This window comes from Epargyreus clarus, unplaced genomic scaffold, assembly GCF_041222505.1.
Source record: "Epargyreus clarus isolate Ecla_fem2 unplaced genomic scaffold, WU_Ecla_fem_2.2 ptg000003l, whole genome shotgun sequence".
NCBI classification, from domain to species: Eukaryota; Metazoa; Arthropoda; class Insecta; order Lepidoptera; family Hesperiidae; genus Epargyreus; species Epargyreus clarus.
In genome coordinates this window covers 353615-371298 of record NW_027332211.1, presented here as the reverse complement: position 1 = coordinate 371298, position 17684 = coordinate 353615, and the positions used below count along the sequence as shown (strand labels likewise).

Below are 17684 nucleotides of genomic sequence, written 5' to 3'. Positions count from 1 at the left end.
AATTTAAACTACACAGTTTTGTTACTAACTGTTTTTTGGGAAACTTAAATCATTTTCAAGTAAATTAAATCGAGATAAAACTTGTCTCGATTTAATTTTTCAGAGCCATTACCATTATCAGTGATAGTTCTTTCTTATTTATCATAAATTTGTTTATCAGTTCTATTAACTTCTTATAATTCTTAAAAATAAAATAATTCTTAATAAAAAAGGTTATAACTAGTACTGAGTTTCGTGCATGACCTTATGAAAATATAGTTATTTATTATTTATATCCAAAAACCTGTATGCAAATACTCAGGTGCAGAACGGACCTGAAAGGAATCTGGATCGTGTTTTTAGCCGATAACACGTTTTGCAAAATTCTGAAAACCCGTCGAAGTTAGAGTATTTGGTTGTTGGTCCAATATTTTGATGAATCTAATAACATTTGACTATTCAATATTCACTGAAATTTTAAACGTACCCTTCAAACTGCTTCGGTCCCTGATCCCCAAATTTGATCCCTAAATTTAAGTGGAATCGGGTAAATTTCACCGCTCGACTGACCTTGTACGCGAACTATCACGGGCACACTACCCTCGTCAGATCGTATTATACATTCAACGCTCACTACACTTCGCTTGTTGTTGTAGTAATCTATAGGATTATATGCCGGTTGTAACCGCTCTTGTGTCTGACTGCTGCGCGCGCCCTGTCCTCACATCTATATGAGACCTGAACAATAATCTACAATGCTATCTTAATCAATATATTTCTGCCGCATAACAGGCCGCATATCAACGTATCTGTGGCCCTGTGATCGACCAATTCAATTCCAGTTGGATATGATGTCAGATGGCTACGAGCATTGGTCACTTCTTACATCATATTATTATTAACACATATTTAACGTGTTTGCTACTTAAACTTGATAAGAAAATGGCGATTGGTAAAACGAGTTACAATTTTTTTTTTATATTGATGTAAATACTTTTTAATATTATAGAAGTAGGATCCCCCAAGTTAATCAGAGACCTTCCTGAGGTCGGTCACACACGTGTTGCCTAATAACATACACAGAGGGTTCTAGCTAGAGATGGGCAAAGAACCCGGTTTAAACCCTGTGCAGGGTTTAAACCCAATAAATACCCGTTTATTTCCTCCCACTGGGTATTTATTTGGGTGTTTATAAAATGAGTTAATAAAATCTACACAAAGCTTTTAAAATAGTTCAAATGCTTATTTAATAGATATACTATAGGTTTTTACTGTATTTCTAATGTTTTTACATTTTTAAATATTACATTTTTAGGGGTTCATCTATTTTTATTACCTTTTTAATTACTATTTGTTTGACGAAACAAATAAGTATACCTCTCGTATACTATTGCACAGGTGGTGTGGGAATATGGGCATATAATGTAAAATGTAATTCTTACGTATCTTAATATCTTAATAATTATAGCTTTAAGAAAAAAAAATATAAACATTATTTTATAGATAATTTTATTTCGAGAAAAATCCAGAAACCCGAAAATTGTGACGTTTGACCCCGAATAAGTGCCGACACACACATCGATGAGGACTTTTGGAACTTTACTTGTGATGGTAAACCCAAGGTCTCTACGGAAATTTAGCTTTATGTTATTTGATTACTATTTTTATGTCTAAATTGACCGGACTATAAAAACTCCTCTATCAAAATGTTTCAATGTCATTTTCTGTAAATTAAGTAGAAAAAAGTAAAAAAAAAGTCTTCCCAAAGTTTAATCTATTATTGTTATTATCTTTGTTATTTTTGGTTTAACGACAAAAAGTTATAGAACTAAAATTATAGATAAATCAATTTGAAACCATAATTGTTCTTACTAAATTTCTGTGCGACAAATAGTTTGCCTGGTAGAGCGTAAAAACGCTTTGTGCCTCTTTTGTCAAGATGGCGGCCGAGGGACAACAGTTGGGACTCCACAAATTAGGATTTAACTGTTCACTAAGCCCTTTACACTAATCATTGACATCTATAAAATATAATTGGGTCTTCGAAAATTGCAACCCAAATGTAACACATCCGAATGGAATATAACAGCGTAGTTAAATGAAATATGTGCTTTTAGAGTGCATATTTAGTGAATTGTTTACAATATTATTTTAAAAATGATATTACACGAAGAAGATAAAAATATGAATGACAATAGTTTACACCCGCTGTTTGGGTGTTTATTTGGGTTTAAACCCTATTTCACCCAAAATACCCGGTTTAAACCCGTATCCACCCATTGGGTTTAAACCCTCTGCCCATCTCTAGTTCTAGCACATTTGAAATCTAAACTTTTCCAGGAACAAAGATCCGATAATTATTTTGGGTTTGGTCGGTATATATTTCGGTGTTAGTTTTGTTATTAAAGGATTTCCGAGAAATGTACTACAAAATATTAATAATTATAGACATAACAGATTATGTACCAAATTCATTGGAATGATCTAATAAGCAAACACATTCCTACGAGCAGGGTAGCTATTACAAATTCAGGGAACACTTCAATTATCCCCCATTGTCGGTGATCCCGCGACGCGAGATTTGCGGATTAGTGTAAGACGCTTGACATGTGGGAATAAGATCATGTAGGTAGTTATAGAATATATTTCATCACAAAACTCATGAAGCTTAGACACTTCATTCTGAGGTCAGAATAGGACCTTTGATTGACCTTATTAGGTCAATATTTTAGAAAAATAGAAGAAATGTAACGTTCGATAAAGAGTTATCAACATAAGGCCTTTTTTAATAAAAAAGATAAATAATAATGATGAATGTATCCATGAATATGTATTTCAAGTTGTTTCATTATAACAATCATCTATAGACTTTTATTTTTTTAATATATTTTTAATATATATATACATATATATTAGCAGAGACTTCGCTAATGTGAAGGAAACTTTATTTTGAAGAAAATCCAATTTGAGAAATGAATACTTATGTATTACTTTCAATTTATTACAATGAATTTTACATTCAAAAAGAGCCGTGGAAAATTATCTGAAATTGTTCTCTTATATTCCGTCTAACGCGACCTTGTCACAACTAACCCAGATTTACAAGCAAGCAGAGACAATTTTGCAAAGCACCAGCCAAGCAGTGTTTTTACGAACAAAGTGGCAAATTGGAAAACGGATAATACACAAAGTTCAGGCCAGAGGCGCACTCTTATATACAAGCTAGAATAAAAATGGCGAGATTTTTCAACAAAAAATATTAATTCAGGGATTCTTTACACCTGTCTTTTATGATTCGGCTTTAAATTTTTAGTTAGCACGTATCTCTATTATTTTTGCACATGACCATCTAAAACCTTATCTTATAAAATACAAGATACTAGATAATAATCGTATAAAGCGATAATTGCCTATTTTATCTAGGCATTTTACTACCTTTTTTTTTATCGTTTTTTTTATCGAGGGGGAAACCTTCAAAAGGTACCCGACGACGTGGGTGCGACGTCGAGTTATGTGGGATTTTAAGCGCACTAAAACCCCCCCATCGGCCGTCCTCATCGCTTGTTGGAGAACTCCGGGATCTCCGACGAAACACAACTGGAGTCCTCCAAGCGCGATGCCCCGATCGGGCTCTGCCCTGGGAGAGCAGTTTTCGCTCCTCCCAAACCATCTTGTGTTCACGACAGTATGCGACCACACATACCGCCGTCCTTCCCGGGGTCGCTTACTGGACGGTTCGAGCTCCCACTCTTGCCGCCCGCAACCCCGGAAGCCCCCTTTTAGTCGCCTCTTACGACAGGCAGGGGATACCGTAGCCCTATTCTAGTCCCGGAAATACAGGGACAAGGCATTTCACTACCTACCGTTACAATTGAAGTTAAACCTAAGATATTGTGCAGTTGCATTTTCATTTCATGGAAAAGGAAAAAACCAAAGTGTTCCAAATTATTCCACTATCCACAGATAACGTGGATATCTATGGTAACCCTTATTAATCACTATTGGCAAATCTTATTTGCCCTTGATTACACTTACTACTTGTTTACTTTGCCCTTGATCCATGGACGACTTGACATTTACTATCAAGTGAACATGTTCATTTGCTATTAATTTTTCATTAATTAAAAAACTACACGATGAACATTTACTTTGTTCAAAATGTATATGAGTTCCCCCTCTTAATAACTTTACAATCAATAGTAAAAACAAAGGAAGAAGTGAAAAAGTGATAATCTCGGATCTGAGGGTAATTACAAAGGTCAGGCGGAAAAATTGGCGATTAACGAACAAAAAACGTCGAGCCAAAAATGAACTTCGACGCAATTGTTCGTTGGTTTTTATTGTTCGTGATACGGAGAGGATGCGGGCACGTCACGATTATGATTTATTTAATTTTAATGAAATAACTGGGATTAATTAAAATTTTCAGTGAGCAAAAGGTACTAGTGAGGACCCTAATTTCATACAAATCCCAGCCTTGAACTTAGGAGGAGATGATTTGAATCACACTTATTGGATAAATAAGCAAAATATGTTCACTGTTCATGTGATACCAATAAATTCCTGGCTATACCCAGTACAGGAAACAAAATTCATCTTTCCAATCTGCACGGGCGGCTATTGAAAGCGACCAAATCTTATTTAGATGGTATGGTAACTTCTGGATATGGTACTTCGATCGTCATTATTTTTTACATCTATTTTTATCTAAAGCTTTAATTTATTTTAAGTTATCAGGAGGCACGGCAGTGCCTCCGCCAAGTCGAGCCAATATATATATTTGTTTACCGTACTTCCTATTGAGATCACCATGTCAAAAGATATATCGGAATAGCTTGGAGGTCCTCAGAAAGCAAATGGTAATGGAATTTCCTTCGTCTAATCCTGAGAATTAAAATTTATAAAGAACAGTCCTCTTATACATGTCATCGACAGCCACTTTGCGGAAAAAACAATTTTGGCTCTAGAGAAATTTATCGGATGTTTTGACGTAAAACGAAATTATCCCGAATGATTTGTATTCATGATATGCTTTTAGGTTGGAAATTATTACAAAAATATCTATCAACTATTAACAGTATTACAATATCTTCCAATAATCGTAGGAAATAGAAAAGATTAGAAAATGAGAATAGAATTACTGCAGCGAAATACTACAAAATTATAAGTTTACAATATCTATAAAGTCCGACATCTGTGGGATGATGAAGAAAATAAAGGAATCGTTACCGTCTCGTCTAGTTCAAATTCGCTTTACATTGAAACGTAGAATTCGCAGATCGAAGCTGGGTCCGTCGTCATTTCGAGATGAAACCGGTAATCGAATTTCCTTCGTCTAATCGAGGGAATTAGAACTCATAAAGAACGTCGACTCTCTTGTTTCTGTCGCGGACAGCCGCTTTGTGGAGAAATTCTTAATTTTCGCCCTCGAGAAAAGGCACAATTCTTAATTTTCGCAGTCGCAAAAGGCAATAATCGAGAGTCGACCAACTCTGGAGTGAAATTAATTTCGATTTTATAAGCTCCGTATAGAATTGGCAACTCTCCAGACCATATTATTATGTGGCCTGTACTTGATTTGGATATTCATTGATCCTTATCAGTTATTTATAAATTGCTTAATTGATATTGAATCAGCTTTAAAATTATCTCAATAGTTTTACAAAGAATTCATTATAAATGAGAATCAGGTATAAGAAGTGTTTGCGAATATAATTTTTATAAGTGTTATGTCCATGGGACTTTTTCTACTTCTTTTGTTGTTGCAAGCTCGAACTTTTTATTAGTTACTGAAATTACCTCAAGCTAATGTCACAAGTCTACAAAGATATATAGAATAGGTATTCTTTATAATGATATTATTTACTCGTATGCATATACCTTAGTTTTGTCAACTGTATTCAATAGCTGTATAACTCACCAGCGTCCCCGGACATAGGAGAGAGTACAGCCCCGTCCCGGAACCACCTGGTGACGCTGACGTGGGAGCGGACCGATGCTGACGCTGCGCAAGTGAGGAGAGCCGTGCCTCCCGCCACTCCGTGCGTCGGTTGCACTCGCACCTCCCATGGGACATCCATTACTGAAAAGAAACATCATATTACTATCCTATCGATATTAAAAACAGGGATTTCCAAATAGCAGCGGTAATAACCTAGGAGGTGAAATCACGCCGGAGGCATACACGCCGGAGGTTCGGTTTGAAATCCAAGGTAATCAAGTCTAATTTTTAACTTATTTTCCATACCTAATACTTTTGGACTTATGTGAAATCGACTTGCATTCGACAAACTAAGCGCACTTTTAATGGTTATTATGAGCAATTTTAATAGATTCATTCATGGTTTTTAGTGTTTACGTAACACGCATTAATGAACGTTATTCTTATAACATTAGCCTTTTTCTTCTATGATTTCCTATCCGAATCCTACACATAGAATTACCGAGTAATAACATAGTTGTCAGATTGTGTCACCCTCCCCATCTACCGTTGTGTAATTAATCACATGGTGCCGTATCTCCGAACTGGAGGTGTTACGTGGGATTACGAAGCTCGTATGAGTAGTGTGTACTGTTTCTCTACTATAATGATGTAATAAGGTCAGAATGTTTATATTAACAGTGGTTTAATACATTTTGTAGTGTCTGTAGGTATTTAAGGAGTATTCGAGAAAATCTTACCACCAATCTGTAATAGTATAGTGAGATTCATTATGCGCTTAAACCAATAGCCTATGCTAGGAGACACCTATATACAATAGGAGTACCAGAAATATTCTAGACATAAATTGAAGAGAAATAGAATTGATAGATTATTACTCGACGACAAGGAAGTATTTTGTTAAAACACTTGGTTTATAGGTACGAGTATATCTAATGAAAAATCTTTCATATGTGCCAATAAAAACCAGAAAAGCATATCAAAGGATGTTCAATATGGCGATGTAATGTGTTTAAATGTTTTCAACTGTACCGAGCCTTTGATTCATTTTCATAGAACCGTAAACGCCGATAAATCTTTTATGTTTCACTCGATTTACAAACATTGGAAATTCGTACTAAAATACAATTTTTATCACACATAAAACGTGTACAAGGGTATCAGCTGCAGAGAATTTATTTAATATTTATGTTATAGGCAAACTCCGAAGCTCCGGCGCTCCTAGGTTGGACTGGTCAATCCTCAGGTCAGACTGAATGACTTAGTCAAAGCCCAAACAAATGTAAATTTTCGGCCTTTGACTAAACAATTTTCGTCAAACCTGGGAGAGACTAATTTGGTCAGGCAAACGTCAAAACACAATTTTATTGAATCGGGGTTTGACGAGTCAAACTCCGATATAGGTATGAAGTGTCTTATCTTCGTATATTTGGAAGCATTTTATCATTTAAGCAGCTTTCAAGTCTTAAGAACCGCTTAACTCTGCCAGTTCTGACACCTGATTGGTCAGCTTACGTGATTTTCACTTTTATATTTGAGATGCTTTGAGAGAATGCCGTGTGGCATTAGGCCCACCTTTTGTACGATGTGCAATAAAGTATAAAATAAATAAATAAATGCTTTGGAATATACGGAGGTTAGTTTGTAAGATTAGGTATAAAAAAATAACATTTTTAAAATTTTGATGTTTATTGTTTTAATAATTTAAAAAAACCTAACCTAACCTAACCTAACCTCACTCATCTTCAATTTTACACAATTACACGCCCGCACGCTCAATGAACGAACATGAAATGACAAAACAATCGGTCGGAACACCGCGAGAGACATTATGAACCTGTTTAAACATGTTCAGATCAACGTTTGACCGAGTTTTGCAGTCGCTTCTAGGATTGACTAGGCCAAAACCGAAACAGAATAATTTACTTTCGACGTTTGACTGAAAAGTTAGGAGCTCCTGGGTTTGACTAAAAATACTTCAGGCAAAGGGCGAAATTGAAATGTATTTCGGGGATTGCCTGATGGCTTTGGCCAAACCTAGGATAAACCAGTCCTTCCGCGAAGAGACTGTGTATCGGACTTTGACTATAACATTTACACCATTTTTGTACTTCATTGAAAATGGAATAATTGATATGTTAAATGCTTTCTATTGTAGTCTATATATTTGCTAAGCTTAAATACAGTAAATATATACGGAGTTATACAGACAATAGGTCTACCCGACAACTCAGATGGAACGTGCTAAACTCAAAATCAACATAACTGTCACACAACACTCTAGATGAATAAATAGACCGCTGGTGTATTTCCGATCCTACAAATCATGAGCGGTATTGGGCTTACTCTAAGAGTTGCTTTCATAGCTATGTAGACGCTAAGGTTGCTTTTTCATAAAATAGGAGTCACAAGCAAGTGTGCCATCTCTCGGATAGTAAATGGTCATTGCCGTTCATTGAAACCAGTAATCAACCCCAGATAGGAATGAAGTTCCAGTAAAGTAAAAGAGGTTCTACGTAAAGAGTTTTGAAGTACACTTTTTCAGTTAGGAAGAGACCAACTGTGGTGTAGAAGAGGGTTGCAACTACCGGTACTTTTTTACATAAATTATGTTAAACTATTTTCAAAATAAACAATATGATTACACATTATATCGCCCTTCACGCATCATCTGTAGGCGTAATTAATTATAGGCTTCGTGTCTCAGGCTCAGAATTGGGTTAGAACTACAACGTGGATCAGGGCGCTTGTATACCTTGTACTATAGCCGCTTGTGTATAGAGTACGTGCGTTCATAGCCATTCCCCAGAATCCTTGGATTAGGGACATTGTCTGAACTAAACAAGTCTAGGCCGCTCGTATAACTTGGGGCTTGGTTACTTAGCGTGACCCTCTCTGAGACTTTAGGGTAAATAATTATTTTTTCTACGAAACATAGTTTTATCGTTCCCGAAGATGCTGACTAAGAATTTCCCTTGTTGCTACATATAGAGTTGTATCTGGTCAGCACTTTCGTTCTTACTTTAATTATATTGACTTGAATAATAAATTTAAAAGACAGGCTATTTTTTATTATTGAAAAAATACTTCTTGCGTGATGCTTTTACTTACAACGCATTTATAAAATGTTATTGACCCGTATGTACAACGGAGGATAGAGTCATTCTGACAAGACATCCATACAAAGATCCATATGAGTTACGAATTTGTAAGTAATCTACAATTCGGATTTCCTATGTGCTTTCGTTTTACGACGAATTCTTGATTTTTATCAACGAATGGTTGTCCGTTACTATGTAAAAAAAATTATTTATATTTACCCTTATAGGTTTAGAAGCAACCAACGTACATTTCTTTGCTCTTGCATTGATACTTCAAGGTGGGGCTTCAATGTTTTAAACATTCCTAAATTGAGAGGAAAGTCCCATGGGAATAATGATCGTTTATCCTCACAATTTTATAGCAGTGTAACGCCATGATATCAGTACCAACCTATAGTATAATATATAATACTTACTCTACTCTATATGCTAATCTTGTACAAATATTTCAAGTCACATACAGAGAACAATAGTTTGAAACTTACATGCGAGCGAGGAACAGGAAATCATTTATGCTACGACAGTCACAAAGGATCCATTTTCTCTCTCTTTCTCTCTAAATACTTACAAATATATGTACAAGTTATATTTTCAAATTACAATTTGTAGCTAATGATGACAACCTTTAATGGTAAGGCAGCTGCAACCTATTTTTGGTTAGAAATTTTCGTTCAAGTCGACATTTTTGACTGAAATGCGAACGAAGAACAAATAGGTTTCCAAGGTTTCACCGTTTGAAGTGGCGGTACTACATCTGGTTTAGCTGCATAGTATTAGAAGCATCACCTAAAAACTATGCTGAATGATAATATGCTACAGCACTTATACATACCAATTTTTCATAGAGTGTGTAATATATAGTTGCCATCCGTAGTAGTCTGTATACCGTCCAATACCGTAGTATCGCTTATAAACTGTAATATCGAACATAATTGTCACACGAGACTAACATAAAATCTGAATTAATAAAACGTTTCCCGACCAATAGTATTACAGTAGTGACGAGGCAGTCCCGAGGGCCACACATAATGCCAATAGAGTAACGAACATCCGTGGACTGATTTCCCCTGTCACCGGCTTCGACGAATTGTGGTCATTGTGCAGAAGCATTGAACGGGGCATTTGATTAATTTGAATGAGCTCGTGAAGTGAAAGGTAGGCTAGTGGTTGAAACTTGGCCTCCCAATCGGGGAGTCCGAGGTTCGAAGCCATGCATGATGCCATGCCATAAAATTTTAAAGTTATGTGCGCGTTATAAATTTATTATCACTTGCTATAACGGTAAAGGAAACATCGTGAGAAAATTAAAATACCAGAGAGTTTTAAAAAAGTTCTCAAAGTTGGGTGAAGTCTGCGAATTCGCAATTTTTCAACGCGGTGGACCTGGTCCCTCTCACTCCGAGTCCCTCTCACACCTCTGCTCAGCAGTGAGACAGTAATGCGTTGACGATGAATATACTCAATCTAAAAGTGGGAAATGATTCGTTTGATGTATTTTTGTTTACATTAAAAAACTGGGATTAACTTGGGCATTACTGTTTAGGGCTCTAGGGTAGCAACAAGACTCTATTTTTTTGACCATACCAGTACACTTACTAACACTAAACCCAATGTTAATTTTATCTGAGCTGCATACCCCTTCACTGTTTTCAGTTACAAAAAAAAGCTACTCAAGTTCAATTTTTTGTGACAAGACGCACCATTTTTTTAGCTATTTTCTTATTAAATTAATTATGAATTATGCATCAAGATCGATGTTACAATCATTCCCAACGCACGTTGTGATGGCAATGACACATCCGCAGCCGCTCTAACCGGCCATGAATAATTAAGAGAACATCCGCGGAATGATTTCCCCTGTCACCGATGGCGGTAAATGAACTGTGGCAACTTTAGCTGGTAAGGGAGTGTGCATACCTTTACCGCGTAAAGAGTGAAGCGATAATAAAAATAACTGGTGTTAGTAAAAAAATCAACGAGTTGCATTCCGGGAGTGCCGGCAGAAGTGAAATCTTTCGAAACCTAACTTGAATAAAGAAATAAAATAAAAAAGTGCACAACGCCGCTAAAGAGGTTTTCACTGCAATAAAAATGGAACTGACACCCATTTATTACACACATTATTTATGTGATGACACCGGATGTTATATTGACTTTTTAACCGAATTCGAAAAGGAGGTGGTTATCAATTCGTCCGGTATCTTTTTTTTATGTATGTACACGAATTACTCCGCCGTTAGTGGACCGATTTTATTAATTCTTTTTTTATTGTATAGAGACGAGCTGGAATTTGGACGCATTTACATATGGTTAGGATCCATCGATGGGTTCTGGAGAAAATGAGGGGAACTCTTCCACCCATGTAAACATAACAGCCATAACTTCGCCGTTTATGAACCTATTTTAATGCCTTTAATTTCGTGTGTGTACAATTGCTACAAGTTACTCCCATTAAAATATAATGAGGACCAGAGTGGGTTCTGGAGACAAAATATGTAACGCCTCAACCGAGGGGTATAATTGAGTTTTGTTTGAAGATATTTGGTGTAGGTTCTAATGAAATAATAGTTCTAAGGAATTGGGAATAATTGAGTTGTGTTTGAAGATATTTGGTGAAGGTTCTAACGAAATTACAAAGCCAGTTCATCATTGACTATTTAAGGGTCTGATAATGTGGCTCGGAGACAAAATTCGGAGATTTGAAGGTGGTAGAACTCTGTGTGGTTCGCCTCCGGTGGCACCACCGCCACACCTATTTTTACCTAATAGCAGCAGTGTTAGGCGCTGCTGTGTTCTGGTTCGAAGGGTGTGGTAAGGGAGACAGACTTTTCCGAGGCATTCCAGCTTAGTCCTCAGGGGTAGCGGCGCATCTTATCCTATCTGGGGTTGATTACGGATGTCCATGGGCGGCAGAAGCCACTTACCATCAGGTGGACTGCATGCTCGTCTGCTACTCCTATATTATAAAAAAAAAATAACTCCTCAACCGATGGGAATAATTGAGTTGTGTTTGAAGATATTTGGTGTAGGTTCTAATGAAATTGAAAAGCCAGTTCATCATTGACTATTTAGTAAGGTTACGTTGGAACATATATGACAATATAAAACTAAGCGAGCAGGGCGCGGCAGATCACGTTTATACAATTTTATATTGTATTTATATAAATGTTAGTATGTCATCACTAAAAAGGATGAAACATTTTTTTTACTCACGGCGTTCAATATATTTCGTTGGATAACGATGTAAACAGCGTGTCTAATACTAATACTAATGAGCGCCGATGTTGAAGATACATATATAAACTCAATGTAAATTAATTTACTTTTAAATATATCTATGTGTCACTCTTTGATTTGATCAGTCTGTCTGTCAAGTGTATGTATAATGTAGTGTACAGATTCCAAGTAATATATCGTGATTAATCCTGCAAGTTCGTTTATATTATCCTATAACTCCTTCAGCCGACTTCAGAAATATGTTGTAAACCAACATTTATTTGAATTATTTTTTACTTTATAGTGACATAGAAATCGATTGTATGTTTTTGTTAAAAAATTTTGCAATTTCATTTGCCGTCTTACGATCAGGCCACGTGTCCTGACGCAGTTAAACACTAAACGCTAAAGAAGTCTTCAACCTCAAAAATAAATTTACGTACCAAATCATAAGCGTAACCTTTAAGTGCAAAGCTAACAAAGTTATACTAGGAGTCAACACGCTGAAACGTTTCGCATTCGCATAGTATACTATGTGCATTTCTGGAATTTGCTGATGCAATGCTTGCTACTTCAAGTGTATCATAATGATAAGATGATGTGTCTTTTCAATATTACATTGTTAAATTAATGTTATTGCTAAAATACTTATTTCAATTCTAAATATCAGGGATTATGTCACATGAAATCATTCATTACTATCATAACAAAATATTTATAACAAAAATTAAGAAATCAAATTAGGATAAATATTCAAAACATACAAATCTCATACAAAAAATTTCATGTACACAAACGTATAGATCGGCCTCTTCACTATCCCAAATCATAGTATTTCGCATAAAATCGCATATCGCTCGGTTATTGGCAGTGGGACAACCCGATATGTAATAAGCGCTACGGGCGAAAATGGCCGCAGGGGAAAAATCGACTTTAAAATGTTTTAGCTACCTTCACATGTTTTGAAAATTGGAGTCATAGCACTTTTTTAACCAACCTCCCAAAGGGAAAAAATCCTATAATCCTTGCATATATTCGCATCGTATTATGCGTATATACAGCAATTACTACGCAATTTCTTAGATGATTTTATCGATAATATGTGAGGTTCAAATAGTACGGCGTAATTTAATCTTACATTTATGTATCTGACTATGATATAATATGGACTGTCTTTTAATTTGTCTGTCCGGTAAATACGAATTTGGCCATAAAGTGAATTTTATTAAAATAAAATTCATTTGTGGCCAAATTCGTCACCGTGGTTACAACTCATTTAATTTTTTTCTGCTGTGTACTGGTCTCTCCCTATAAGTAAAAAGTAAGCAATATACATAATTTATCTACATTTACACTTTCGATTAGTATTAGTCGACGATCGTTTACTTTTATAATTAACTACAAAATGAATAACTAAATACTTTAAGCGTCTATTTTATTAGAAAACTCGTAGAAAGGTCAATATTTGAGCTAATAGATATTTTCCTAATAGTCATTTCCTCGTAATCGGCTTCAAGTAATTTATTTTCATGCGAATCGAATTCCTCATTTCCCGGACAAAATGATGGAATCAGGAACGCCATCTTGAAATAATCACTTTATTTTTCGTGAGTTCCAATTTTGCTCTGTTTGTCGTATAAATTGCGCTAAATTAAAAACGTGTTTTCCTTTCAAATGAAAGGATCTGTTTTGTCAATATAGTATATATTGAACACGGCACCCATAGCACAGTGTGGCTTAAAAAAGGAAACAACACATATTTAGCAACAAAGCGCGATTTCACATTTTCAACGGGTAATATTAGCGTCAACTTTAATAGCACGACAGTTACGTTATTAAAACGCTTTATGTAGGATTCCAGATACTATGGATGCCATAGACACACGTGGATAGTTGTCTAAAATATTTATAGATATTTGCCAATCTAGGTATCACATCTTGAACTTGCTGCATGACAGGCCGATGTATGGTGACCGTGACGTGTTAAAATTTGAAAAGAACTATAAATTGCACTGAATTTTGTTTTAACATTGTGCTTAAAATAATTTACATAATTCTTTTGGATTGACCATTGAAGCAGCTGGCAGCTATTATAGGCCAGCCTGATTCATGTTAGGCCCATGTGCAATAATAAGACTCGCAGCTTTAGAGAACGAAATTACCTCGTAATGTACGGAACATGAATGTGTCACGATATGACCTGTTTCCATGCAACGTTAAAGTTCCCAATGCATTCAGATTTCAAATATCGATTCGATCTCTCATTACCGACATAACGACACAGCATGATATAAGCTTGCTTATATATGGGCAGTGTTATGTGTTTGATGTTATTTATCTTTAAGCGCTTTACTTCATTCACAGAGTCATTTTGATTTTTATTACTTTTCGATAAACATGCAAAGACTAAAGCAATTAATAATGCATAATGATAATAATTTACAATGACCACATATTTCTCATACATTTATGATCCGATTGAATGAGTCTACATATGAGGGAACGGTCAACCAAATCGCTCTATGTTTACCTTTGTTGGGCGGTACAAAAATTTTGTATCAGCCAACTTATTACCCAGTGCAATAAAAAATGTATGGTTTACAAAACTTAAACATTGACATAGGTAGGGATTTATTGCATTCAAATACTACATGTATAAAGGTATAGGAGGTATACTGTGAAGGACTTGGACCGGCCGCGGTTCGCGGAGAGCTAATTACTCGGAAAGTCGTAATGCGCCGCAGCTGTTGCTTTCCACCTTAGCATAATATGTTTTTAAGGAACTTAAACATTCCACTTGCATAAACTTCTTGAGCGGAAAAAAGTGAAAAATTACTTATTTCCTTTTCTAACCACTTTGGAGCAAGTGATTTGTGTTGAATTTTTTAATCGAAAATATACATAACAAAATTAAAGTAGGTATGAAGCAGTTACATTGAGCCTACACCGCCTACTATCATCTGTAACTAGCTAGAAAAATATAATTGTGGTTTTACCATTTAGGCTTTGTTACCTTATTATGTTAAATTACTTATTTCAATTTTGCCAAACCATAACACATCTCTCAATTTGGAAAAATAATAAAAACAATACTACCAAATACTTCTAAAAAACTTTAACGTAACTGTTAAGCGTTATCAGTGAGTTAAAATGACAAATAAACAAGTCGCTAACTAGTTGACTAGTAGTTAACGGAGTGGAAAATGAAAGGAGCAAAATATATAAAAGTTTATACATAAAAGCGAGACGTAAGTTGGGGAACTTTATTATTCTATTAACTTTAGCTCATAACGTTGCTATTGTAGATGAACGATACAATATTGATAAAGTTTTGGCAACCACCAGCGCAATCTTTCAGGTGGTTTAAAAGATTTTTCATTATGGCTCAAACGGAAATGAATAATAAACGAAAAAATTTAGTACAGACTTTCTTATGGCCTGTAATAACAGAAAAAATGGATTAAATTAATTGTTTAATGCTTAATTAATATGAAAATAATTATTAATAACTTGTACAAATTGTAGGCATTTTCAATACTAACAAAAAAACAAAATATTTGTACTAAATGAAATTCACTTTGACTTTTATAAAAGTACTTAAAAAGAAAAACCTAATGCCGGTGGTCCTCAAAGGGGAGACAATGAATAAATCTGTCAATTTAGCAGCTATTGTAAAATTTAGTAATCAAGGACGTGCTGATCACTTGACGCCGTCGCCTGCAACCTCAGCAATCTCGCCCCTTCAGCTCTTCTAGTAAGCCCTACAGCCATCAATGCCTTTTGTCGCAGCGTTCGACGCGCGCACTTCATGTAATTGTTCAGTTTTAACGTTATCCTCTTGATTAGCAAGCTCTTTTATAACTACAGCCTTTTCGCTTTTAGATTTATACGTCTACATCAAATGGCAGTATTTTAATTTACTTGATATTATGGATTTTTCTGATCTGTTAATAATTATGATTACACAACATTGGCAAATGTCGCAAAATTGGCAAAAAATGTAGCGTATATTTACGCTATAATTTCTTATTAGAAATCACTAAAATATCACAATACTTTGATAATTCCAAAATATTCAACTTAGAATTATAAAATAACAACAAAGAAGGAATGGAAATATTTGATTAACAATTCTAAATGGAATCGACATTTCGAAGTTGACTTGGTAATTTGCAAAAGGCGTCTTTGTCTCTCATAATTAGCCGCCAAAGGAATCATTTGAAAGAAACTCAAATTGTGGTGCGAATTATTTGGAAGGAAGCGTTTACTCAGAAATGACGACATTTTGCTATTTCACAATGAATTTTAATTGATAATTATAAGAATGGTATTAGTATATTATACTGTTAGTAGAATATTGTAGCATTTTGTAGACTTAATGGCAAGTGATATCATAATATCAGGCCCCTGTGATGCATGGAAATATTCATATAGATAAAAAATAATAAGGTACATGTGTGACTTTGGAGACCATTTACACAGAATATTTTATAAAGTATCTTAGTTAAAATAATAACATAAACTTGCGTATGAGCATTTGGTAAAACAGCACAAGATCCAATTATAATCCTTGAGAAATACCAAAATGAAACTACGTCAGATTTTAGCCAAGCCGCTTACAAAGGTTTCGCCAGTCCAACACAGGAGAAATAACGGCCACGTATGCATTTCAGAGTGAAATAGGAATTTTAATATTAAAGAGAGCTACAAGCCAATGCACGTATACAAGCGTTTAGCTCCGGTGGGTGGGTATACAAAGAGCAACCGAATCATAATCGCGGGGTGTTTTGTGTGGCTGCCCTATGGGGGTCCATTGTTTCGAGACGATTGCGGGCTAAAAGGCGGTGGAGGACCATTGAGATATCGCTTCGCAAAGCGCCCGTGCTTGATACGCGTCGAGTAGAAGAGCGCCCGGAATTACCACAAGTCTGGCGTTTCTAATAAGTATTGAATGTTTGCATCATGACAAACTAATCGGAGGCAAATTGATAAAAAATACTTTATCTTATGTAATAAATTATCGATAATTTTGTTTTTCCACGGTTCTTGTACTGTATACCCATGTATTTTTTAACACGCTTTTATTAGCTTGGGTTGTATGTATGTATTTATGTACGTAACAGAGTAACGGAATCTTTGAACCCGATTTCTATCCACTTTGAACGTTCAGTTTAATTCAAAATTTTGAAAAAATATCAAAAACCGATGACAATACACGATTTTAATAATTTTGTACCACTGTCCTTATCAACATAACTCTTAAACCGTAATAGATACTTGTTGATTTTATCAGTTGATTTTATCATAAAAGCGTGTTTTTTAGTTTCTTGAACTATATTTATTTTGTTTATACATGTAGTTGAAATAGTGTGAAACTGTTTATTTGGTCTGAATTATAAAGTAACAATATCTGAAATGTAAAATTGACCATTAACAATTTTTTGTCA

General features: G+C 35.2%; 1 protein-coding gene across 1 annotated transcript in view; it reads right to left on the bottom strand.

Annotated features, from left to right (window-relative positions):
- Positions 1–17684, bottom strand: part of LOC140749310 (cell adhesion molecule Dscam2) — a 206061-nt gene that overhangs the window by 48570 nt on the left and 139807 nt on the right. The window contains exon 5 of the mRNA XM_073082405.1: positions 5900–6061. Coding sequence (XP_072938506.1) covers positions 5900–6061 — 162 coding nt within the window. The remainder of the gene's footprint in view (positions 1–5899; positions 6062–17684) is intronic.